We start from the raw sequence: 25195 nt of genomic DNA on the forward strand, positions 1-25195 counted from the left end.
GGTGGGCATTCTGCCTTCTATGATTCATGGCTCCCTTGCTAATGCATTACCTAGGCACTAGAATGGGTTGATCGCGGAGAATCGATTCCGACGTTGGGCTGAACTATGTTGTCCTTGGCCGAAGTATGCCGAAGGATCGTTCGTTACAACTGTGGTCGGCGATCAATCCATTCCTTGGAGATGAAATGCGCTAAGCATCGCGCCAAACCGGAAGGCGTTGAAGGATTCAAATGCTGCGAGTTCGTTTCTGTTCAGATTAGCTCCGATGTAACGGTGATATGGGCCGGACCTGTCAATGGAGCATCTCATGCACCAACACGACGGCCAGTGCCCGAGTTGTTATTAGAGTGCTCAGAGTTGAGCCTGGAAAAGAAAAAGAATCGTAGCTCTACGGCAAACGATGATCGATTCGATCTGTGAAATAGGGACCATTTTGAGGGTTGCTTTTTAGTCCTTAATACCTCTCGTCAAATTGCAAATTCAACATACCAGTTCAGAAATTCTTAAAACAGTTTTTTCTTTTTCCCTTCCGCCCCTTCTAGTTTAGATTCCGAAGCTTGGAATAATGGGCGAGCTCAGATGGGCTTCAAGTGTGAGTCACGTGAATTGGCGGCAAAACATGTGGTCGACACTATACAGTTCATATTGTTATTGGCACTATATAGACGCCAACCCAAAACACGGGTTGGAAACAATGGAAGCCGCATTCTAGCTCCGCACGGACCAGCAAAGCACCTCGCCTTCAACGGGCAGTCGCATCCAACTCTACGAGGCTCAAGACGACGGCTCATCGATCGATATCGTTCGCGTTAGCCTACGCGCATCACCTCGACCTCTACGCACCTTCCCAAACGCATCACTGATCCGAATACTCGTCCCTACCCCCCAAAACTATGAGGTGACCCACCTCCGAATACTCCCGAAACGCGTCGCGATCCCGCGCAGACATGACCAACGAAGCAACCGCTGTGATCATAGCCGACGAGGCTATTTCGCCCCGAGATAAATCGATCATGGACCAGACGATCGGAAAGACCCTTGGGGCCCTCAACAGAACCATCGACTCGATGGAAATACGCGCCGATCCGGACGCCCAAGCCACCGTAACCGACTTCCTCGACTTTACCGAGCACCTCCCCTCCGACGTAATCCGCTCCCTGGCCCTCATCGGCAAGCTCGACGAGGTCTACGTTGACGCTTCTGCCAAAGCGAATGAGCTCACGACGACATGGGGCCAGTTACCCACTCTCCCACCCGATGCACGACCCTCCCCTGTCGAGCTCCGAGCCGACATCTCGAAGACCCTGTCGCGGGCGGTGACCTCGCGCATGTACAGCCATGCCGAAGCGTTGCGCATGGCGGACAACGTCAATAGACACTACAACCGTGCCAAGACTATACTGTCCAAGCTACAGGATATGCTGGAGAACTTCCCTACCGCCGAGGAACAGCAGAAGAGCCCCGTCATGTCGGCCAAGTCGCCACATATGTCGCGTACCCCCAAGGCGGCGGTTCGCACGACGGAAGACGGCCAACGCGTTCGCCGCCAGAGAGTGCCCCGGATCATTGTTCCCGGAGAGGTACTAGCCCCTTACGAGCTGGACTTTAACGCCTACAGCGACGATAGCGACTCCTCGTCCTCGGGCGAGGAGCCAGAGAGTCCTTCCAAGCGGCCCTCGTCTCGAGGAACGCCTGGTATCCCTGCACGAATTAAATTAATCAACAAGACCCAGAAGACAGCCCCCGCCACTCCCAAAGTGCCCAAGCTGCCACCTATCGCGCGTCCCCAAAAGCCCGTTACTGTGAACCTACCAGGAGGAGCAGCACCCGGAGCGGCAACGGCAGCAGGTGCGGCAGCGACGGCGGCGGGGCCTATTGTCCTACAGCCGCCGCCAGAAAACGCTCCTCCGGGAAGCACAGAAGCACCATGGTTGCAGCTGACTCCGTACGAACTTGCCCGGCTTAGGAAGCGCATGAAGAAGAACGCCGTGTGGAACCCCAGCGATACGATGATAGCTCGAGAACTCAAGACTCTTGGTAGAGGTCCCGAGGCGTATCGGGAGGCGAAGAAGAAGGCGGAGGAGCAGGGGATTCCGTTCGAGTCTGCTCTTCCCGTCCCTATTACGGGCGAGTCCGGATCGAAGGTCCTCCCCGAGGGCGCCATCAGCGTCGACGCGCTAGAGGAGGATTTGCCCGTCAGCAATAAAGGGATGAAACTTAATGAGGCGAAGAAGCTGAAGAGGGAAGCTATGGCGAAGCTGGCCGTGGAAGAGGCTGAAGAGGCCGAGAGGAAATTTGCTGAGGCTGCGAGGCGACTTATTGCAGGGGGCGGACCTGGCCTGAACACACCAAACGCTGAAGCTTCGGTGGAAGCTGCTGCTGCTGCTGGTAATGGCAGAGGTAGTAGAGTCAAGACTCGGACGAGTTATAAGAGGAAGCGAGACAACGGTGCCGATGCTGAGGCGGAGAAGCCAGATGAAGCCGCCGGCTCGGAAACACCAGCTCCCGCCAAGAGACTGAAGACAGAAACACCCGTTCCCCCTCCCCAACTCACCCCTCACATGGGTGCTCAGGCTAGAAGCCTCACACCGATACCCCCTCCGGTCATCCTCACTCAGTCCACCACTCCGGTTCCAATTCCTATTCCGCGCCAATCATCCGACGCCTCCGCTACCAAAATGTCAACTTCCCCCCCCGCGTTCGCGGCAGTTCCTGCGGTCGGTCACGGTACGGCTACCGTTGTTACTACGGTGCCGACGAAGCCGCCCGCGGAAACACCTGTTCATCCTCCGGCATTGGAGCGTCGTAAATCAGCCACGCCTATCCTTCCGCCCGTTCGAGAACTTCCTCGGAGAGAGACACGCCAGGACACTGCAAAGAAGCAGAGCCAGCAGCAAGTGCAACTGGCCCAGCAGCAGCAACAACAACAACAACAACCACCCTCACAACAACAGGAACATCAACTGCAAGAGGAGCATCCACAGCCGAAGCGGCAGTCATCGAGACAGCCGAGCGTCCCCGCGCGGGCTAGCGTCTCACGTGGACCCACGCCCGCCCCCGACGGCCGCCGACCAACCTCGCGAGGAAAAGGGGCGAGTCAAGAGCCGCCTCCGTCGCTAGCGGCCGATCGGCCTCGGAGGTCCAGCACGGCGCGGACCACACCGGCGCCGGACCATCAACATCATCAACAGCAGCAGCGACAGTTAGGTAAGAGGGCCCGGAGGCCTGCCCCGGGCGTCGTCACGACTACGAACTCAGGCGGTAACAGCGCCGTGGGTAAGAGGAAGGCGGCGCCGCGGAAGAAGGCCCGGGCGACGACGGCGGTGAAGAAGGAGAAGGGGCAGCAGCAGGTGGAGACGGAGATGGAGGAGGTGGATGATGAGGGGAATCCTATTGATCCGGATGAGCCGAGGTATTGTCGGTGTAATGGGGTGAGCTTTGGGACGATGATTCAGTGCGATAACACGGATGTAAGTTCTTTTTATTTTTCTTTCTTTCTTTCTCCTCTGTCTCCCTACCCTTATTTTCTTTTTACGCAGTTTATGAGTTTGCGGCTGACATGGCTGATTTCTTCTTCAATAGAATTGTAAGGGCGAATGGTTCCATCTTGAGTGCGTCGATCTTGCGGAGATACCGGCGAGGACTACGAAGTGGTATTGTCCGGATTGTCGCGTGCGGCTTAATATTGGCGAGAAGGGAGAAGTGAGTGCGAGGGGAGTGAAGAAGTGAAGAAGAAGGATCGCTGTTGGTGGGGAAGGAACCGAAATGTTTTTTTTTCTTCTTCTTTTAGCAAATGTACAGTATATATTTCACCAAATGGGGACGGCATGGCGCGCAGGGGTGGTATGAGGATTAGATACCAAGACAATTTTCCTGATATTCAAAGTTGGTGGCTTTCAGATGTTGTTGTTTTGCATCATGACATCGTCTGTCTCACCAGGTTCATGAGAGCTGCTACTTGTGCTAGAGGACCATCGACGCGAATCTATCCGTGAGGTCTTCAATTACTTACTTACCTTTGCATCGACGCAGGAACAATCCTCGCTCGGGCGTCGAAGTCAAGGGAATCCTTTCTGATGAGATGGTGTGTGGGGTCCAAGATTGATACTAAACCAGGATCAATGCTGTCCGCTCTTCGGAAAATAAAGGCAGAGACACCCGTGGAGCTCGATGGCTGGTGGTTATTCGCGGGGCCAAGTTCAATGAACGGTGACGTAGTGGCCCGAGATGCTGGGAATGTATTCCGTCATTCGCTTAATCTTGTTCATGCTGAATCCCAAGTTTTCCTTTCTTTTTCTCTTGGATTAGCTTATAACGGACGGGCGATGCATCTAGTCCAGGGAAGCGCCAAGGAGATAGGGAATTATCTTTAATAGGTGACTCTTAATAGATATTCTCCTGAAACGAGACGATGAGGAAACTAAGACCTGGGCTAGAATTCCTATCAATCATCTAGTCCTCTACACTAATTGGGATCTTCTTAGCTAGTTATTGGTATCGATAAGACGGCACTAATAAGCGAAGATTGCAATCGAGAACAGCTCATTTCAAGATAAAAGCCCGAGCGCTTGCTTACCTGCCAGGCGGTGTGGACATCTTAACGTCTCTGGTGGAGGACCTGGCTTGGAGCGCGGAGGAGAAAAGGGGAGGGGACCTTGCATTGTTCACACCAATCTACGCTCTTCCAACCCTCCTATTTAGTACGGACGCATCAAAATGCACGACGAGAAGGGAAGATCAAGACCCTGAAAAAGCCGGCCGACAGCATTTCGCTCGCCTGACTGTGGCTGGCTCTGACACACCCACACGCCTTCAACTTGGTCACGCCCTCCCTTTGGAAGGAAAGGCTAATCTCAGCCCACCTAGACTAAGTGGTGAGAAAGGGTCCGTCGCGAGTCGCACTTGGACAAGTCCCGATGTGTCGTTCCCCACACCCTCCCGGTCAGGTGGGCATTTCTCGTTCTGGGAGACTTCGATATTAAACGGTGTCCCTTTCTTGTGGTGAACTTACAGAGGAGATGGGTGGGATGTGTGCGGGGGGCAAATGAGGGGTGGGAGAAGGATAAGATCGGATCGGATAGGATAGGTGTGGCGACTCTGACTCGGTGCGGACTTGTATGGCGTCCTTGTCAGTCGGTTTTTGGGGGCTTTTGTCGAGGAATGGATGTTAATTCATGGGGGTCAAGGGGATTGATGACGTGACTCGGAATCGTCGTACGTATTAGAATGGAATGAAGGAATGAGAGAGCTCATGGAAGGAAGAGGCCAGGCCGGATATGGGCTTTCGGTGACTCGGTGATGTTGGACAAGGCGATCTGCCGTGGAGGGTAATTTGCGTGGTCCAGGACCAACCCCAGAACACCACCCTCTGAGCGCCTGCAGCGGGTGTAATAAGTCGACGACCGGGAGAATAAATGAATCACTCGGTGCAGCTTGCGATGATGGGTGCATGAGGGGTATTTCAAATATGTCATCGGGGTACTTCTAAGTCGGAGTCTCCAAGAACAGCACCGCAACTGGTAAGTAGTACAACGAAGAACATGAATGTTGAGGTCTGCTTCGTAGACAATTACTCAGGAATAGCAGGAGCTGTGAAGAGGCATCAACTAATTGTAATCAATACTTCAAAGTACGAATGTGCTTTCCATCTTGGTTGTTGCCAGGCATACGACTCGTGATACGCCCTGATACGCAAAAGAGGAAGCGGCGCATGAGATGAGAGGACCTCTCAGCTGGCCACACTTTACTTGTAAGCCGTCGATCTTATCAACACATTGTAGGTTTTATCAATGGATCAAAATCGATTTACTATACGAAGTGTTGACGTCAGGTAGTCCAAGCTGTGTTATTGAGGTTGGCACCAACCTATCGCTGTCAACAATTAGTGCACGTCCACTTTGGTTTTCTCCTCTCAATCTCAAGATTCGAGTCGCCGTGGTCATCTATACGTCTGTCTATACCCTGCCCTGAGAACGCCTCCCCTCCTCCACGCTGCCCTTTCCTCTGTGTTGATTGATTCGATCAATGAATCGGCTCCATAATAGCGTTTGTACACTGGTTGTATTAATATGCGCCAGCACTACAATAGCACTTTGAGGTTGATACCCCGCCCTCCCTTGCCGAGCAAACCCCCATTTGCCCCAACACGACGTAATGGTCCTCAAACCCCTCACTCTTTGCAACATCGATGTCCCTCTCCAGGTACCCGCCCCTGTTGAGCTGCCACTTGCAGGTACAAAGCTGTAACACTTTGGTGTGCAATATGGGGAAATGCAGTGCTCGCTCGGAACAAAGTACGGCGAGGTACAAGTTCACACCCGAATAGTCAATGACGATCAATTGATGTCCGCCCGGTTCCCATCACAGGGGAATAGAGTGAAATACCAGGGCATAAACGCCCAAAAGCTGAGCTGTGGACGTTGGTGGAGCATTACACACACCTAAGAAGTAGGTACCCACGACGAGGTTGCCTTATGTGCCTTCTGCCTCAGGGAACCATGAAAGGTACTTCGAGAATACATTGGCAAGCCAAGCGATGACCGATGACAGCTGACGACTCACACCTCAACCTTGTTCGTTCCCTCGCCGATGTCTCATCCACCATCAGCGTCAACCGCCCTCGAGACTCCAGCACCAGACGCGTTCCTCCTCACGGACAGACTCACAGCGTATTACAAAGTAACTCACGGACACAAAGTGGATGAGTACACAACGTACACAACTTCTGCCCCCGCCTTGAGGCCTCAACCAAGCTTGACTCGAGACTCGGGCTACCCCCCGCCGACCTGAATCTCCCTCATTTGGCCAGGTCCCCCTCCTCTCACGCCCCCTTTGTTCTCCAGTAGCTCACACTGGCATCCATCACCGGGATTACAAGTACTAAGGCTTGCTCTCTTGACCACTTACTTCCGACTAGCTCCCGCCTCGAATCCTCCATTCCCACCCGAATCGCCAACGCGACCAAAGATTAAACTTTCTAGAATCAACTATAGTGTTCTTGTGTTTTTATTTCTCTTTTTCCATCTATATCGATATAATATTTGTGCTTCAGCTTAGCTCTATAGACTTGCTTTTAATCTCTTTCTTCAGGCTGTGCCCATCAAAGAGATCGCTCCTCCTTCATTTTGTTTCCGTCCCCCGCCGAAATTCGCTCGCCGTACATAGTCATCGACCCCGACCGATCCTCTTTCCACGACACGATCAAGAAAGACTTCAACTACCTTCTGCCTGCGCCTTCTGCACTACTGAGTTGGCGCCCCCTTATTGCACTCATCTTCGCTCCGAACAACCCAACCTGGGCTTCACTCTTTTCTATACTCCCCCGCCTCATACCGAACACGTCGAGAGAGGAGTAGTGTAACTGCGGCTAGATCCGGACGTTTATCCGATTACCTCTGGACACGACCAGGACGATACCCGGCCCTGAAGCGCCCGAGCTATCCGGGAAGCGAGAGCTGGGGTGTAACTCTCCTCTTTCTCATTCTACGCGCAGGCGACTGCGTGCAGCCGCCTGGAAGCTCTCTGAATGCCCGGTACGTCCTCGTCACCCCCGCCCGTATCGCCAGGCTCCTCGAAGGAAGATAGAATAGTTCTCTCTGACACTTGTGAATTACTAGGCCCGAAGAAAGGAAAGCATGTGAGAGATGGCGGTGTTGCCGCGGCGGTTGCGAAGCAGTTGGCCAGCAACAAGTCGATGTACGTGCCAAATCACTGGCCCACTCTGGTTTCCAAGTCCTTCGTTACTTCCCAACCTTCCCAGTCCTTGAATTATTCCTTTGTTCGACCATCATGCACGACCCCTTATGTGAGCTTCGCAACTAACACTCGGATTGAGTAGGAACGGTCCTGCTTCTAGCAAGAGCTCTTCATCCAATAATTCGTCTCCTCTCGTGCAGTCGCCCGCCGTCAAGCCGACCGTCGTGCCTACCTCTAATAATGCCAGCCTCATCACGACAGCCCCATCTCCATCTCTAGATGCTCTGTCTACAACCTCCGTTTCAGCTAGCACTGCACCTAGCACCGACTGGATGCGTGGAGCTTTTTCTGGCTCCCCCGGAAATCTCGTCGGCCTAATGGGAGAATCACCACCGACACAACCGTCGTCCTACGAGGACTCGACTCGCCTTCACTCCAACTGGGCCTCGCCACGGGCGTATATGAGTCCACAACCCGCGCCGTCTCCGTCTCCGTCTGTTCGGAGTGGTTCACGAAGGCCCCTCAGCATGCAGTTCGACGGACCTGCCGATATGCGTGGCCACCCGACGGCGCCCTCCTACCGCCGTAGCTCCGTTTCATCTCAATTTTCCCACGCTCGTGTGCCTTCCCTGCCCCCGCTCCCCCATCAAGCCCAGCCGCACTTCTATGGAGTGCCTGATCTAGATCTTGATATTGCGTCGAATAGTGGCCTCAAGGCTGGTGAGAGAGGCTACCATTTTGCTTTCGATACTTTGCCCCACCGATATCCTGACCCGACGCCCGGTTCCGATAGTGTCATTGTTGCTGGGTATGAGGGTGGTCTGGAAGTGTACGCTGTGTCGAAGAGAGGCCTGGATCCGGTCGCAAGTCTGAAGGGATTGCGAGGTGGGGTGTACAATGCAAAGATCTTGCCTTGGATATCCTCCGCCGACACCGACGCCGATGAACCCGATGTGTACCCTCTCGTTGCTGTCGTCGTCCATGGGCCAGTTCTGCCAACAGCTTCCGCTGAGCAAGACGCACAGAGTGCACCCATGGCCGGCATTGGTGGCGCCAGGTCTAGCACCCCTGGAAGCCCTCGAGTAGATGCCGCTGTTGTGCGAGGGCCGAATCAACTCATCGAATACTATCAGACGTCCGTGGAGGTCTATTCGCTGAGAACAAGCCGGCGTGTGGATGTACTTCTCCAGGCCTCTCAGGTGCCTATCGAGTCATCCGTGGCCATCACGAGTCACATGTTCTCACCTCCTCCGCCCACGGGTAATTTTCATATCCGAGCCGATGCCAATACGATTGTAGTTTCGTCGGGTCTTACTGGAGAATGCTGGCTGTATCGCCAGCTTCCGCCCAGACCAGGAGCCAGCATTGGCTTTGGCTGCGCTGCGAAATTCTGGACGAGCATCCAGCGCGGTCTAAAATCCGACGGGAAGGAGGAAAACGATCGGTCCCGCCTCTCGCCGGCCCCGCCCCGGCAAACGATGCCGAACACGCCCATCCTGGCCTTGAACGGCCGGTGGCTTGCGTACTGTCCTCCGACGCAATCATCTCAGATTTCTCTGCGGGCACATGTACCCGTCCCCTTGATCGGCAAGGCACCCGGCGTTGCTAATATCACCGCCCCGCCAATTCCGACACCCAACTTGGCTACCGACCTCCCAATCTCCGAGGGCATCATGAATAAACTGATGCGAGAAACGACCCAGGACATCATCCAAGGGGCAAAGTGGGTTGGCCAGCAAGGGAAACAGGCTTGGAATGCGTACTGGAACAAGTCGCCCAACCAGCCGCAGATTGCGGCGCGATCCCCTCCGGCCCCGCTTCCACCGTGGTCAACCCCTTACCCGCCAAGACAAGATACCACCCAGTTTCCTCCCACTCACGGAACTACAAGCCTGCCTGCCACCAAGGATCCCGGCGTCGTCTCCGTTGCCGATATCGAAACCCTTGGCGGTTCATCTTCCATCCACCCAGTCGCTACGTTCGCCGCACCGTTCGGATGTAGCTTCCTTTCCTTTTCGCCGACCGGAATGTCTCTCTTCACCGTGAGCAGCAAGGGAGATGTGCAAACGGTGTGGGACTTGTCAAGGGTCCAGTGCACCAAGTCGTCCCTGCTCCAGCAACAAGTCCTAGCTGCCCCAAGCGGCGGTGGCCCGAGGGTGATGCAAATCGCGCAATTCTCGAGGATGACGGTTGCCCGAATCGTTGATGTTGCCTGGACGAAGCCGAACGGCGAACGGATTGCCATGGTGACAGAACGCGGTACTATTCATCTCCTCAACATGCCCTCAAGCGCTTTTATCTGGCCCCCGCCTCGTCGGCGACGGGATCTACCAGAGAGTGCTGCCGCTTCGTCCGAGACCCCTAGCTCGGCCGTCTCGATCGCGTCTAGTGCCCTTGGTGCCGCGCTGGGAGCTGCCCGGCCCCTGATGAGTCGTCCGCGAAGGAGCAGCGCGAACTCGGCGGGCTTCACCGGCTCCAACATTGTCGATTCCGCGAGTCTAGGTGGAAGGGCGATTGCCGCTACTATCAGCAACTCGCTGGGCAAGACTGGGAATGCGATCAATCAGCTGAGACAGACAGGGGAGAATCGTGTGACTCTCCCACCTAGCCACGTCCTGCCCGCACTTGGTTGTGTGGCGTGGATTACTCGGAGGAAGCACGGCGGGACCCTGTTCGCTTCGGCCGCCGGCGTCGTTCGCATGTTCCCTTCCAAGTCGCGCAAGAATTCAAGCAGGCCCTCTCGGGGAGGAATGTATCGCGACTTTAACGTGCCTGGAATCCCCGAGAATGTTCTCGCCGAGACGGTGAGACACTTTATCAACGGGGATGATGAGATGTATCTCTCCGATCGGGATATGGATGCCGGCAACACCGTGACGCTGGATGCTCGGCCTCGCATCGTGGAGCCCGGCGTCGGAACGGAGTCCGCAATTCCTCAGGCTGAGATCGAATCGAGCGCTCCCTACCAGCCGTTCCACACGGATAGGCGGGTTTCGCTATATGCGTACGGTGAGCGGAACGGACCCACCGCCATGGATATCAATCTTCTAGCAGATTTGTCTCTAGATGACTCCGCCTCGTTGCCACAAAAGAAGAGGAAGGAAAAGAAGAAAGGGAAGATTTCTTTTGCAGCCGGCGGCAATGGGTTGGGTGCGCTCAATTCGGACCCCTGGGCCTTTGGCCAGAGCATCACCGCGACGAAACTCGACCTAGGCTTGCCGGATAACATCGACGAGTCCCTCGTTCTCACGGACGACCATCGCGCTCTCCCAGCCTCCGCTATGGAAAGGGTGCTGCAGGTGGGCGCCAATGAGGAGCAGATTGTCGTGACGACGCGACGACGCCGCGGAGCTCGTCATGCCGAACACGAAGATGATGGGTTCTTTGAGGATGATTGTGAGGTGCTGGATTTTGCTGACCAGCGGGTCTGAGACGTGACTTGGGTGATTTTATTGGCCTTTTTTCTTGCCTGATGCATGCGCTTGCAAGGATTCGTTCGAGTTATTCTAGGGTTAGGGAACACATTTGTTTTCTCTTTTTCTCATGCATATCCAGTTTATCACGTTACATAGGGCGTCTCTCTTCCCCCAAGGGCTTTCTCGGAATATCATCCTGTTTTTTGTCTGATTCCTCGCACTTTTGCTCATCGTATGGTATTTAAGGTTCGTGTGTCGTGGGTGTGAGGGAATTTGGTTTTTATCCGCCGTCGGGTCTGCTTGCTCTTGGCCATCTCTCCTCTACCTTCTTCTTTCTCAGCTTGTGCACAGGTATTTAGGCGTTTTTCTTTTCTTCAGCTCCTTTCATGGAGGCATTCATTCGGATGATTTTCGGGCATGGCTAGTTTTGCTGCATATGTTGTCGGCCTGCTTCAGTTTGTTCCTTTTTTTTTTTTAGAAGTTTGTGGAAAGGAGACATAGTTGGAGGCTACTTAACGTTTATACTTATTTTAACCTGAATAGAGATAGCATAGATACCCAGGTATCCTCGGCCTGCTGATTGTGATGTGTCGAAGAAGTAACGATGTCGGCAGTTTGGAGACCGAGGAGATTATGCTCGCCATTACTCTGGACATCGCTTCTACCAAATCTGACTGTGAGTCTAAAGAGGTTCCAAGGTTCCAGATTATAAGCTTCATAAATGTTCTACATCCTATAATACACGCCGTACTGACCCATGAAAGAAGCGAGCCAGAGGGAAATGTAAAAAAAACCCAGTAACCACCGCCAAACCCTCCCCCTTCTTTTCTTTCGGCCGGTTCCCTCCTCCTTCCAGAAGATCTAACATTATATATTTATTCCTCCCATCCTTTACGCCTTCTTCTTGGCGGCGGCCTTGGCCTTTGCTGCCTTCTTCCTGTTGCTGCGGATCATAACCATGCCGATGAAGGAACCGACGACGGCCGAGCCGAGAAGGATGAGGATGACGGGTATGCGGATGGCCCAGACGCGAGGGGGAAAGAGAGTCTGGAGAACGTGGTCGTCGTCGACGAAGGGCTGAGAAGCTCTCTGTTAGCGGGGGGGAACTTGCTCGAGTAGACTTGGGGGGGTTGCGGAAAGAAGTGATGGCGCGGGGAGGAAAGTTACCATTACGAGCACCCAGAGGGTGTAGTAGAGGAAGATGACGGAGGCAGCCACGAGCATGGCGAGGCCGACGAGTTTGTCGAGCTGGGACGTCAGAGGGTTCCTTGTGTTAGCTTGAGGTCATTCTTAGCTCAGGGGTGGATGCGATTTTAGGGGGGGAGCTCGGTACCATTGTCGGTTGAGTTTATCTGGGGGGTGGAAATTGAGCAGTGGAATTTGGGGAGTGTTGTAATGGTGATTCTGCAACTGCGGCTTCGAGGGAGTTCGGATGGAGTGTGTGCTTGTGAACTGGGATTGAGGTCAGGTCAACCTGGCTTCATTCACGATGCTAGCGCAAATCGAAGATACTTCGTCATTACGTGAGTGGACGCGACTCAATCCGCCAATTTCAAACTGACGTGTGGCACGTTGAATATTGACACCTGGTAGCAACTGTAATTCAATCTGCCAGGTGGCAGTTACTCGGCGACACGACGAAACCTTTTACTAAGAATTGTTCTCTCTTGTTTGGTCACAAGTTGGTTGCACTCTGCCTGCATCGTGACTGCCAGCTAAAAATTCAAGGCGTCGCCACAAACTTCGCCTCCATCAACCTCCCTTTGCAAACCATTCCTTTTTCCCCATTTCCCTCGTTTCTTGACGCATCCTCGATAGAACCATCCGACGATGGCATCCCCGGAGGTGCAGTCGCCTCGACCCCTTCGCGAGCGATCGCCACCGAACGAGGCACCTTCCTCCAAGCCACGCGATGATATCCGCCGCAATGGAGATAGGGATCGAGATCGCGACCGCGAACCGGATCGAAAGAGACGCCGCGATGACTGGGACCGCGAACGAGACCGTGACCGCAACCACGAGCGAGGTCGAGATCGAGGCGGTGATCGATACCGTCCCGCGGCGTCCACGGCTCGAGACCGCTCGCCACCACCGCGCCAGAAACAGGAGCGGCCCGTTGTTCAGCCGCCCGAACGGACAGAAGAGGAAAAACAAGCCATGCTGAAAGCCGAATACCAAAAGTTACTGGACATGCGCAGTGGAGGCACATACATCCCACCCGCTCGGTTGCGGGCCCTGCAGGCACAGATCCAGCAAGACACGAGTGCCGAGGGCGCGCGGCTGAAGCAGAAGCTGCACTGGGAGGCGCTGAAGAAGTCCATCACGGGCATCATCAACAAGGTCAACCTGGGAAACATCAAGTCGCTCGTGCCCGAGCTGTTCGAGGAGAACCTTGTGCGTGGTCGGGGAGCGTTTTGTCGTGCCATAATGAGGGCGCAGGCTTCGAGTTTGAGCTTCACGCCTATTTACGCGGCGCTTACGGCTGTTGTGAATTCTAAGATTCCGCTGGTGGGAGAGTTGTTGGCGAAGAGGCTGGTTGTGCAGTTCCGCAAGTCGTTCCGTCGGGATGATAAGAAGGTGTGTCTTGCGGCCACGACGTTCATTGCGCACCTCGTCAACTTCCAGGTCATTCATGAGAATCTGGCGTTGCAGATGCTGCAACTTCTGCTTCACAAGCCGACGGATGACTCGGTTGAGATTGCGGTGGGCTTCATGAAGGAGATCGGGGAGTTTTTGACGGATATGAAGCCCATGGCTGCGCGTGTCGTGTTTGACAAGTTCCGCGACGTTCTTCATGAGGGGGAAATCGACAAGAGGGTCCAATACGCCGTTGAGGTCTTGTTCCAGATCCGCAAGGATAATTTTAAGGATAACCCGGCGATTCGCGAGGAGCTTGATCTTTTGGAGGAGGACGACATGATTACGCACTACGTCGAGCTTGACGGCGACTTGGACACGGAGGATTCCCTCAACATTTTCAAGTTCGACCCTGATTTTGAGAAATCAGAGGAGGCTTATAATCAGCTTAAACGGGAGATCTTGGGTCTGGCAACTGACGACGAGGAAGAGTCTGGGTACGAGGATGAGGACGAAAGCTCCGAGGATGAAGAAGACGAAGAGCAGAAGGCGATGGAAATCAAGGACCAAACCAACGCGGACCTGGTCAATCTCCGAAGGACCATCTACCTTACGATCCAGTCCGCCATCTCCCCCGAGGAAGCCGTCCACAAGCTTATGAAAATTGTGCTGCCCCCTGGCCAGGAGCCCGAGCTGCCATCCATGATCGTCGAGTGCTGCAGCCAGGCGACAACGTACCAAAAGTTCTACGGCATCATCGGCGAGAGGTTCGCGAAGCTCAACAGGCTGTGGAACGAGCTCTTCGAAGAACAGTTTAAAACGACCTACGACACCATCCACCGCTATGAGACGAACAGGCTGAGGAACGTCGCGCGATTCTTTGGCCACATGTTCGCGTCGGACGCTATCGGCTGGCATTGCATGTCGGCCATCGTAATGACCGAGGATGCGACGACCTCGTCCTCGCGTATCTTTGTCAAGATTCTCTTCCAGGAGATCTCGGAAGCCCTTGGTATGAACAAGCTTGCCGAGCGGATGAAGGATCCCCTCCTGCAGCCGAGCCTCGAGGGGCTGTTCCCCCACGACGAGCCCCGGAACGTCAGATTTTCAATCAATTACTTTACTAGTATTGGCATGGGTGTCCTCACGGAGGAGATGCGTGAGTTCCTACAGAATATGCCCAAGCCTGCGCTTCCGGCGCCGCCGCGCGAGGAGTCGGATTCGGAGTCGGTGTCGAGTTACACGTCGTATACCGGATCGTCGTACTCGTCTCGTTCTAGATCACGGTCTCGAACGCCCACGCGCAGGAGGAGGGATTCTTTCCGCTCAGATAGTCGCGGCCGAAGTCTATCTCGCGACCGACGTTCCTCGGTATCGAGGTCGAGATCTAGGTCGAGGTCGTACAGCCGTTCCGTGTCCCCGCGACGAGCGCGCGGCTCAAGACACAGCTCGTATGACTCTCGATCCCCGAGCCCGAAGCGTAGCCGTCGTTACTCCGATGCGCGAGGTGGCTCGCGCAGCCGCAGCCGCTCCGCGCCCCCTCCTCGCGCAAGACGCCAGACCTCGTCCGTCCGAAGCAGCAGGTCCCCTTCTCCGGACGCTCGCCGAAGGGACAGGCGCGATTCTTATTCGGCTAGTCCGTTACCGGCTAGGCGAGATGGTCGACGTCACTACGATAGTCGTTCGCCTAGCCGTTCGCCTTCGAGGTCACCCGCGCGTCGCAGGTCTGCGTCATATGACTCGAGGTCTCCTAGTCCTCCGCGGGAAAGTCGACAGGCTAAGAGGAGGGGAGAAAGTGTTTCGCCGGCGAGGCCAGATGCGAGGGGTCGAGGGCGGGATCCGTCATATTCTCGATCACCGTCGAGGTCGGTGTCGAGGAGTCCCGCGAACGCGAAGAGGAGGAGGTATAGTAGTTCGAGGTCGAGGAGCCCGGCGCCGCCTCCGACCAAGAGGGGGAGGAGGGATGATTAAGATTGCATGATTTTGGGAGGATATAAAGGGGAGAGAGTGAGCCCCAGGAAGGCAGAGAGCGTTATTGTATAGATTGTTGAAATGGGATACTGCGGAAGGCAGGCAGTGGAGGGCGTTCATCATGTAGAAGATACTAATAACCTTCACGAAATTTGAGCGGATACCAAGGCCTACTATGTTGCGTTCCGAGAAGTACATTTTCTTGGAGCTGTGAATTTTAAAGCTTCGGTCCGGAGTACATTATGCAATCGAGTCTCATTCGCTATGTGACGATAGTGTATCAAAATCCCCAAGTCTATCCAAGCTCGCAGATGTTTATGCCACAACCTCCTCCTTCTGCGTTGGCGCCTCCTGATTCCTCTCCGCCGGCTTCTCTTCCGCTGCCTCATCCCCCGCCCCGTTCGTCTTCTCCACGACATCGACCTCCACCCCCATAGCAGCCATGTTCTTCTTACTTAGCGTAATACTCCCCTTCGCCAACGCCTCCATCGGCAAAGGCCGAATAATAGGCTGGGTGATCCACCAGGGCCTCTTACACCTCTTGATCGCCGCCTCCGAGCTCTCGGCCTTGAGTTCCTCGTCGATTTCCGACAGCGTGTCCTCCCCGTTTTCCCCCTCTCCGTTTTCGAACCCGTCATCCTTGCCCTTCTCGTACTCAAGGAGGCCAAGAGCAACTTTCCTCTCCACCATGAGCAACACCTGTTCATAAGCCTCCAGATCCCCCTTCTTGCTCCGCGCCAACGCGTCCCTCACATCCGTGTGAACCGTCACCAAATGCCTCAGCAAATGAAACATGTGCGGCTGCATGGCCGAATAATTCCCATTCTGTACGTAGTCCTTCTTCTCCTTTTTCCTCTTCTTCCGCGCGGGTCCCTCCTCCTCTCCGTTCTCCTCCCGTTCGACAAGCCAGCCCTCGTCGTCTCCGGGGACGAACAGCGGTCTCCGCGCCGGCGGCTCCACGCCCGCGACGTATTTGTGCAGAATATCCAGGTACCGCCTCATCACACCGTCGACCCTCCAACCGCCCTTTCCGTCCCTTCCGCGCCAGTACTCCCTCCCTCCCTCTCCATCGGCGGGAGGCACCGCGAAAATGCCCGGGTCGCTCAAGTTTCCTTCAGCAGACATGACGCCATCGGCCCCCGTCGCCTCAATACACCGATCGAGATCCTCATGCCGCAAAACATTCCCATTCGCGAAAAGCACAGTCTCAGGTGGTAAATTCTCCCTCAGGAACCGAATCACCTCCCAATCCGCCAACCCCGTCAAATGCCCCTTCTGCTCCCTCCGGCGTCCGTGAACGGTCAATATGCTCGCGCCCGCCTCGAGCACGTTGCGCGCGTACGCCAGCGTCGCCTCTCGCGTCTCGAGGATGCGTATCTTGGCCGTCACAGGTACGTCGAGCTCGTCGCGCAACGTCCTGATGAGCCGGAAGATGAGGTCTTGGTCCTCTTGCAGGAAGCTGCCGTAATGGCCCTTGCGCGCTATGCCTTGGGGACAGCCGAGGTTGAGGTCTACGGCGTCGCAGTGGGGGGCAGCGAGGCGGGCGGCTTGGAGGAGCCAGTTGGGGTCGTTGGCGCAGAATTGGACGATGAGGGGGCGGTCGATGGAGGGGTTGCCGTCGAGGAAGGGGGAGTCGGGGGATGTTGGGGAGGCGGGATTCGTGGCTTGGAAGTTTGTTCGTCGGTATTTTTCGGTCTCGGCGAAGAGGCGGGCGTGGAGCATTGGGGTGTAGGCTAGTAAAGGGGGTTTCTGCGACGGGGGGATGTATGATCTTGAGAGCATCCTCCACGCCTGCAACCAAAAAAACCTCGGTTAGGACCCCTGGCATCGACAAGAGAAATGCAATCGTAAAAGAGGAAAAGAAAGGTTCACTCACAAACTCGGATTGATCAACCATGGGTGCCAGAATGTACTTCGGACTCCCTATACTCTCGTAAAACGCCCTGCCGACCAACTTGGCCTTCTTCGGCGGTGCGCCATCGTCGCGCTTGCCCGCCATGCCGAACGGAAGGTATCGTCGCAGAGCAGCCGCCAGAGACTTGTAAAGTCTCAGCCCAGGACTTATCGTAGCCACTGTCGCTGATTTTTGCTCCTGCCTTTCCTTCTCACTCTTACGAATCTACCCTTTACTGTAGAGGCGAAAGGGGGGTTGCACGTGTCGGGGGGAGGGTTGTTTCGTGGAAAAAAAAAAAAAAAAAAAAAGAGTCGTGTCGTGCGGCGCCTCCGCTTAGAGTCACCGGAGCGAATGCTCTAAAATGCGCTAAAGTTGGAGAGAAGAAAAAAAATTTAGTGGGTTTCTGCCTTGCGCTTTGGTACTGCAAGGCTGAGACTAGAATCGCCTTCTATTGGCAGCAGGATCTGTCTCCACAATTCAATTGTACCCTGGTCTGACAGGGATTGACAGCTCAGACAGAAGAAGCCTCATTCGGCCATGACGTAATAACGATATCTCAACGCGACTTCGTCTGCATTATTTCATCACTGCAATGTCTCGCCTCAAGGACGCCAGATTTGCTTCGAAAGTACCTCAGGATTCATGTACCTTGGAGATAGCATCATTCTCGCAGCATCCACGGGTTGACGGCGGAACCATCTCTGGACGCCCTTTCACCCAGCAGACAAGCCTCTACGTGATGCCAGACAGAAGCATTGGCAAAATCTTTTTCGGCCTATATAGAACCAAATAGCCGGACTAGAACTCCTATGAAGCCAGAGGCTTGTCTGCAATTGACTATTGTTGCCTAGAATCAAATATCCTCGACGAATAGAACGCAACCATATCGATACCTAGTTATCTATCACGAAGGTCACATCTAATTCCCAATCTCCGGCCTATTAGACGCCGTGTTCCTCCCCTGCTGTATTCCCCAACGGCGAGCTTCCTGTCAACTCAGGAGGCTCCTTCTAAGGCCATTTTATCCTCGGCCTGGCGTCGTCTCCTCATGAGCTTCCCCACCAGCTTGGCCTCCCAAGCTGGAGGGATGGAAGGACGACCCCGAGAAGGACTCTCGAGATTACGAAACCAGGCCAGAGAAATACAAGGACTACAGCTCCGAGACGGAGCGAGACGAGGAGGTAGTATAAAGCGGGGGTTTTGAATGCGATAACGCTTAAAACAAGGGCCGAAGGAATGACACATAGGATCGCGAAAACGGTGAAGTGCACCAAATACGGCGCATAGTCGTTCTCGGCATTCTCGAGCTCCCCACAAAGCTGAGGATTCGGGAGAGGAAACAGTTGGGTCAGCTGATGGGATCTTGATACGGTCGGGAGTGGCCAATATGACATACCATAATCCGTAATCTTTCGTACATGTCTCGTAGACAATCAAGTCTATTGGAGATATTTCTAAGACTGTAGTATATTTCTGAGATTTCGAAAACTAAGTCTTGGATTTCCGCCGAATTGCAGGACTCAAAATAGAGGCTGCGTTTGAGTTCACTGGATTCCCACTCATGCAGGTTCTCATGTAGAATATCGATGAGATCCGAAAGCAGGAACTTTATTTGAACCACTCGCATCGCCTCCTTCCTTTGTCCCTGTCGAGTTGGCAGACAAAGCAACGACTTGGGATATCGCTTAACCCCCGAATCAGCTTTCAACGCGCTTCTAACGAGAAATAGAATTCCAAATAAAGAGTATAATATAGGCGTAGAATGCTAGTTGTAAGGTGCTGAGCGTGAATTTTGGGGATAAGACAGAGGTAAAGGTTGAGGAGTTACTCACATATTCACCAGCGGTTCCCACTAGCTTATCGACCGTATTAAGCCACTCTTTCTGGATGTATTTCATACGCTCTTTCATAACAAGGAGGAAGTACGATCTAGGGTCGGAAGGAACGAGACCGTCGCATCGCATACTACCTGTAAGAGGATCGAGCGGCGTATTTATAGAGGCTTCGCCGGTATCGGTGTCGGGGCGTACTGGAAAAGTCGACTTCGCATAGTACAACAAGGAGGCTTTATTGTCGGCATCTTCTGGTTCAAAGCAATTGTCAATCAGGGACCACACGACCCAATTGGAGTCGCGGCTGGTGTCTATCGCTATAGCCGCCGAAGCTTGTGCTTCGTAAAGAACTTCTGGAGTATCAGTCAAGAACCCAAGGTCAGTCCGCTTCCTTAATAGATCTCCGTTCCGGCCCTTTCTATTATCCTCCCGAATCTGGGATTGGCATCTCCAAACGGGGAATTTCATGTGGAATTGCATCGAGAAGATCGGCTCTCCACACTATGAGGGGAGGGCCAAAAGGAAGGGGGATAAAATTAGCTTCTCATCCATTAGGGGGAGCGTTCAGGAACCTTATGGACACATACGGTTAGCCCAGAAGAGATTGACGAAACTCCATCGAGATGGCCCCGGAGAAATTCCCGGAGCACGGGAGCATGCATCGGGGACGCTGTTATAATCAATACCCCTAGCGCCCAGGCACTGGGGGTAGGGATATGTCTAGAATAATGGTAATGGAATTAAGTTTAGCTCCTAGCTTATGTGTATCCGTATTGCTACTCACATTCTGCGGATGTCGGCATCGGGCTCTCGCGGTTCCTTCAGCTGTTTGACCACCTCCACGACTCGGTTAGTTCTTACGGCCTCAGACCCCAGATCACGGCGGCATACCTTGAGCTGCAGTGCCTTGTGAAAATCTGAAATAGACATTGGTCCATTGTATGATCTAGGTTCCATGTTTCTGTTGCGATCATCAAGCCACACTGCTGGGCCGTCGGGAGGCGCACATGTACCCTGATTGAGTTGTTCGAGAAACTTCTCTGGACATATAGCTTCAAGGACGGGGAACAGGCGTCTGTATGTGTCGTAATTCGTAGCTGCTGCTGTGAAAATATTTAGGATGGTGTCAGTAGACCTCAAGCGGCGACGGACCTCGATGAATGACTGGTTTACAACTTCCCCCGAGGAGTAATCAACGTGGTCGTCTAGGAGATGTGGCTCATCTCCGCACGACACTTGGGGCGTATACGTAGATGGGATCGTCTGGCAGCGCAGTGCCCCAGCCTGATGGAGCGGAGATGCGGCTGCAGTTGGCTCGCAATTTAATGCCTGAATTGGAAGTACCGATCCCTTTAATTTAGAAGTTTCTTTACGTGGCCATTCCAAGTCCGTTCGGGGCACTGTAGTTTGGTCGTCAGTGCCTGTTGAAGGGAAGGATTTCAGAGTTTCCTCAAGCATCGTTCGGGCGGGAATCATCATTACCAGCCCCGATGTCGGGCTGCCGGCAATTACCTGGCCAAAGAGTTTCCCCGTCACGGAATCCCGTACCCAACAACCACAGTCGCCCGGAACCAGTGGTCGGTAAAGCTTGCCCACGAAAACCTCCTGGAACTTCCTGGAATACGGAATTCGAACAAAATTTGGGGTTCCGTACAAGATGCCTTTGATTATACCGCCATGTGAGTATACCTTAATGGTGGTATCCTTAGCTGCGGACTCGATGTGACACTCGTAATCCTCCAACGGGATGGAGGCGTCCTGAAGTTCGGATGATGAAACCCTTAGACTTGTGGCGGGATCACCGGTGATCCGCACTAGGGACACGTCCATGGCTTTCGAGTGCATAACGATCTCCCCAATTTTGACAGGAGGTTCGTTCAAGGTGGTTGGCGCTTCCGTATGTTTGTCCGGGGTAAAGGCCTTGTTTATCGAGTCAAGCAGCTGGGCTTGTTCCCCTGGATCCATGATGCTCGCAGACGAGGAACATGAAGCCCTGTCTAGGTCTGATACTGAGCTTGACCTGGAAGGTTCCGCTTCAGTCTCCTCGGGGGTGATACTTCCCCGACTTGTGGCTCTTATAAGATCGTCATCGTCATCGTCATCGTCGTTGTCGTCATCATCACCATCATCCTCAAAGTCGCTCAATCCGGAGATCTCGCAGGTAGGTATGTCTTCAGAAGGCTGGGGCAAGGATTGAACCGCGATCTTTTCAGGGGATGTCAGGGACTCCAAGAAGTGCCCAACTGTCAGGATGTAGTATTGGCCCTGGTAGGACAATACCCCGCCTAGGGTAGCGGACTGAGTGCCCATCTCAGTGGCACCGGGAAGCTTGGCATATAACCGCCGTCCGGATATGGGCCCACTCGGATCGCTAAAGACCTCAATTTGAGAAGCGGCCGTGATATCGGCCGAGAACGGATTCTTTAGTTTGAGTGAGGTCTCATGAGGACACGGCCGTCCTTCGTTCAGCGTACTCTGATGGAATGTCTCCTCCTCCGCGACCTGCGGCTGGTCGTGTGGTGAGCTCAGACGATTGAAGTCGGGTATCTGTCCAGGCTCGGCTGCAGGTTTCCGAGTCGGGGAAAGCTGTCTAAAGTTTTCAAACTCAGCAGCCAAGCTCATCTGCCCGACCTTGAAACCCTCAAATTCTTTCATGATTCCACTTTCATTGACTAGTCGAAGTGCCTGTGACCTGAGGCGTGCGTCGTCGGACACGATCATGACGACCGGCTTCGTTCGGTCCGGCCTCTTTCCTATCATATAGAGAGAGAGGTTGCCGAATTGGCCAGACTCGACAAGACGATCGTCGTCCAGGAAGTCGGTCAGTTTTGGTCTTAGCCTCGATTCAAATATTTCTCTGGCTCTTCCCTTGGCTTCGAAAACCTGCAGGGTAGAGAGGCCAACGGTGATTGTTCCCCTAGGTCGCCCTGTTGAATCGACAGCATACGGGCAACTTTCTCTAGTGATGCCCCATCTCTTCATCGTGGGCCGGGAGCTTCGCTGATCGAGTCATATGGCCGGTCCGTCCTCGGATGGCAATCGGACTCTGCCTTTTCCGAGAGAATTAAGTGCTGGTAGAAAGGCGTCTGAAGGAATGAGAAGGAGTATGGCGAGTTGGAGTGGAGAGGGAACAGGTGAAACTTCCTCTGGTTTGATGCAAAGTTCGGCCAAACACCCAGGGCGGGTGCGCGTCAGCCCCCCCTTTCGCCTCCTTTATTGGTGGTCAATTCCTCAATTCGGCGGCCCTTTCAAATCAACTCTACCGACATGGAGGTGAGCATGCAAGGCTCCGCCAAAGTGTAGAAAGTAACTGCAGAGTTGGAAGCCAATGGTGGATGATATCCATCCTGCACGGCGGCCTGAGGGCTGCGCATTGGGTAGTAAAGTGCATTTTAGATCCTGCGAAGAGTTCGCCTCGAGACAGCCTGGGAAAGTCGCTCGAATAGGCAGACATCGATGCTTAGAGCCAGTGCGCAGTTCCCGGAAATGCGCTGAATGTCTGGTAGACCAAAATCGACGCAAGAGCACCAAGATGGAGTTCGAATGACGAGTGAATATTTCCTGAAGTCTAATCGCGTCGATCCTCTCATAAGCAGATGCATATGGCTACTCAAAGCGACGAGGAAAGCATCACATTACAGACTTATCCGCTTCCAAAGTGGATGGAAAATTGTCTTCAGAAGGAGCTCTGGAAAAGATGCGGCCCTAAGGGAGGTTCGTCAGACTTTGACCTAGCCGTCTATTTCAAATATTATTCGCGGCAATGCCAAAGATATGCTCTCGATGGCGGAATCCACATGTCCGCAAAGACGCATAACCATCTTCTGACTATCGCGGATATTGTCCTCCAGGATATCCAGAAAGCAGCAGCCTTCGAAGAGCTTAAGAAGTGGGAGCCACACTCCAACGCAGTCGAGTCTTGCCTCAACAAGTCGGTCCATCTCTGTGCAGCTCTACTCCTCATGATGGAAGTAGGCGACCAGAGATTCGGATTTTCAGGATCTTACCCGTTGAAATGGCACTCGTCGCAATCCTTGCGCGAGGCTGTTTACCAACACTTCGAAAATGCGAGAGGGAGGATAATTCAGCCGGACAATCAGCGAACTGGCAAGCTCTTCACCGCCCACAATCTCAAGCATATAGGCGGCATGGAGATAAGGTGGACAGACAACCTCGTGGACCATCTGTTGCTGAAGGATGATGGGCTCACCGTCTCCATTTTTCACTACGCAAGCTTCCTGAAATTTCAACAAGGGCAAGTACCGCAAGCGAAATCTCTTTTCTATCGTATTATTCCATCTTCAAGCTTCCTTCTCCGGCCCGCCGAAATACCACGGTCAAGTTGTTCCCCTTCCTCGTTCAGACTTACCGAGCATAGAATAAACGCTATTGAACGATCCGGGCAGCGTTCATACCCTCACTAAACCCCAGTAAACCTTTCCTTGCTGACACCAAGCTCTTAGTTTGCAAAACTCTCTCCTTCCCTCGGGCCTCGCCGAGGAAACCCTCCGCACCCTGATGCTCCTCTTCCCCAGGGGCGACAGTAGCCGGCCGCGTCGCTGGGTTTCCAAGCAGATCCGTAAACACAACCTCGACCCGACGCTGGGCCACCTCGGTAACTTGCGCGTACACGACCGGCGCTTCGAGCGCTTCGACTACTGGCATGACCGTCTTGTCATCCTCAAGCAGGCGTTTGACGAGTCGAATCCGCGAACCCTGCGCCACTGGTGGAACGACCGCCGCAACTCGGTGCAGTGGTATACCTTTTGGGTGGCAATTTTGATCTTCGCGACGACGATTTTCTTTGGTATAGTGCAGAGCTTGGAAGGGGGGATGCAAGTTTGGTTGAGCTGGAAGGCGTTGGAAAGGGATGGTGGAAAAGCTGGGTAAGGCAGGAGTGGGCATCTGCCTTGCGCTTTGGTACTGCAAGGCTGAAATAAGAATTGTCTTCTATTGGCTGCTGGGCCCCGGTCCCCACAATTCCCCTTGGTTTAACAGGGATCCGACAGCTTGGACTAGGTGGGTGATGACGTCATAACAGTTCAACACAACTTTTGTCCGTATCATCAATTGATCCATTACTCCATCGCTACTGCCAACAATAGGTGTGCTGAAATGTGTGTGACATTGCAATTTCTTCATCGATGATTCAACCTCAGTAAGTCATGTGAAATGCATTTTATAAGGCAAGGTTCAGACTTGCTCTCTCTCCCAGATCTCGTCCAGGCACAAGCCATTATCCAGGTCCCGAGCAGCGAACCGCTCCCGAGCCCAAAGAACCGAACTCAAGTTACACACCGGCTATCAACTCTCCGCGAAAATCTCAAACATCCCACCCATCTCCACGAAGTCCTGCAGCCACCAATGGCGCTCATGAGCGCGAAAGCCTAGGCGGATCTGTTCTCTGGCACATATGGCCAACTTTCGGGTCGATCAGGACCCGGCTTCGTGGAGGGGAATAGATACCATAGGTGTCTTCACGCCGGTGAAGTTGCAGGGGAAGAAAGGACGCGACGAGGTGAAAACTCTCGCATAAAATGGCAAGCTGTGTGCATGCTGGAGTCAGAGTCTCATGGCGCAGCGATGGGTGTATCTTGGCGGACAATGACGATGGCACGGTCCCACTTACAACGTCCCATATCCTGCGCAGCGAGCTTATCGTGCGTGATGCGCCGGCAGTTTCGCACCGGTTGCGATTTGCATCGGGTTACGGTATGTCTACTACGTAATTCCTCTGTTTTATTGGTTTTTATACTATTCGGACCAAGGACTTGGGGCGCTTCTCCACGCGATTCCGCTTATCGATGTTC

General features: G+C 53.9%; 6 protein-coding genes and 1 pseudogene across 6 annotated transcripts; 4 read left to right on the forward strand and 3 right to left on the reverse strand.

Moving 5' to 3' along the window:
* Window positions 1-947: 947 nt before the first annotated feature.
* On the forward strand, window positions 948-3729 carry SAPIO_CDS0227 (uncharacterized protein; the record flags this gene model as incomplete). Its single annotated transcript, XM_016783057.1, has 2 exons — window positions 948-3470; window positions 3583-3729. The coding sequence occupies 2 exons, from the start codon at window positions 948-950 to the stop codon at window positions 3727-3729; spliced, it is 2670 nt and encodes an 889-aa protein (XP_016646690.1).
* A 3796-nt stretch (window positions 3730-7525) lies between these two features.
* SAPIO_CDS0228 (uncharacterized protein) lies at window positions 7526-11126 on the forward strand (the record flags this gene model as incomplete). Its single annotated transcript, XM_016783058.1, has 3 exons — window positions 7526-7532; window positions 7617-7695; window positions 7838-11126. The coding sequence occupies 3 exons, from the start codon at window positions 7526-7528 to the stop codon at window positions 11124-11126; spliced, it is 3375 nt and encodes a 1124-aa protein (XP_016646691.1).
* An 876-nt stretch (window positions 11127-12002) lies between these two features.
* SAPIO_CDS0229 (uncharacterized protein) lies at window positions 12003-12447 on the reverse strand (the record flags this gene model as incomplete). The annotated part of the gene is made up of 3 exons (XM_016783059.1): window positions 12003-12188; window positions 12279-12359; window positions 12445-12447. The coding sequence occupies 3 exons, from the start codon at window positions 12445-12447 to the stop codon at window positions 12003-12005; spliced, it is 270 nt and encodes an 89-aa protein (XP_016646692.1).
* A 494-nt stretch (window positions 12448-12941) lies between these two features.
* Window positions 12942-15659, forward strand: SAPIO_CDS0230 (annotated as a pseudogene; the record flags this gene model as incomplete).
* Window positions 15660-15974: 315 nt separating this feature from the next.
* On the reverse strand, window positions 15975-17658 carry SAPIO_CDS0231 (tRNA-dihydrouridine(16/17) synthase [NAD(P)(+)]; the record flags this gene model as incomplete). The annotated part of the gene is made up of 2 exons (XM_016783060.1): window positions 15975-17450; window positions 17536-17658. The coding sequence occupies 2 exons, from the start codon at window positions 17656-17658 to the stop codon at window positions 15975-15977; spliced, it is 1599 nt and encodes a 532-aa protein (XP_016646693.1).
* Window positions 17659-20737: 3079 nt separating this feature from the next.
* SAPIO_CDS0232 (uncharacterized protein) lies at window positions 20738-22106 on the reverse strand (the record flags this gene model as incomplete). The annotated part of the gene is made up of 2 exons (XM_016783061.1): window positions 20738-20785; window positions 21075-22106. The coding sequence occupies 2 exons, from the start codon at window positions 22104-22106 to the stop codon at window positions 20738-20740; spliced, it is 1080 nt and encodes a 359-aa protein (XP_016646694.1).
* Window positions 22107-23182: 1076 nt separating this feature from the next.
* SAPIO_CDS0233 (uncharacterized protein) lies at window positions 23183-24275 on the forward strand (the record flags this gene model as incomplete). Its single annotated transcript, XM_016783062.1, has 2 exons — window positions 23183-23544; window positions 23849-24275. 2 exons carry the CDS (start codon window positions 23183-23185, stop codon window positions 24273-24275), a joined length of 789 nt encoding a protein of 262 aa, XP_016646695.1.
* Window positions 24276-25195: the final 920 nt, after the last annotated feature.

The sequence above is a fragment of the Scedosporium apiospermum genome (assembly GCF_000732125.1).
Source record: "Scedosporium apiospermum strain IHEM 14462 chromosome Unknown SEQ_SAPIO_0011, whole genome shotgun sequence".
In the NCBI taxonomy this organism is placed as follows: Eukaryota; Fungi; Ascomycota; class Sordariomycetes; order Microascales; family Microascaceae; genus Scedosporium; species Scedosporium apiospermum.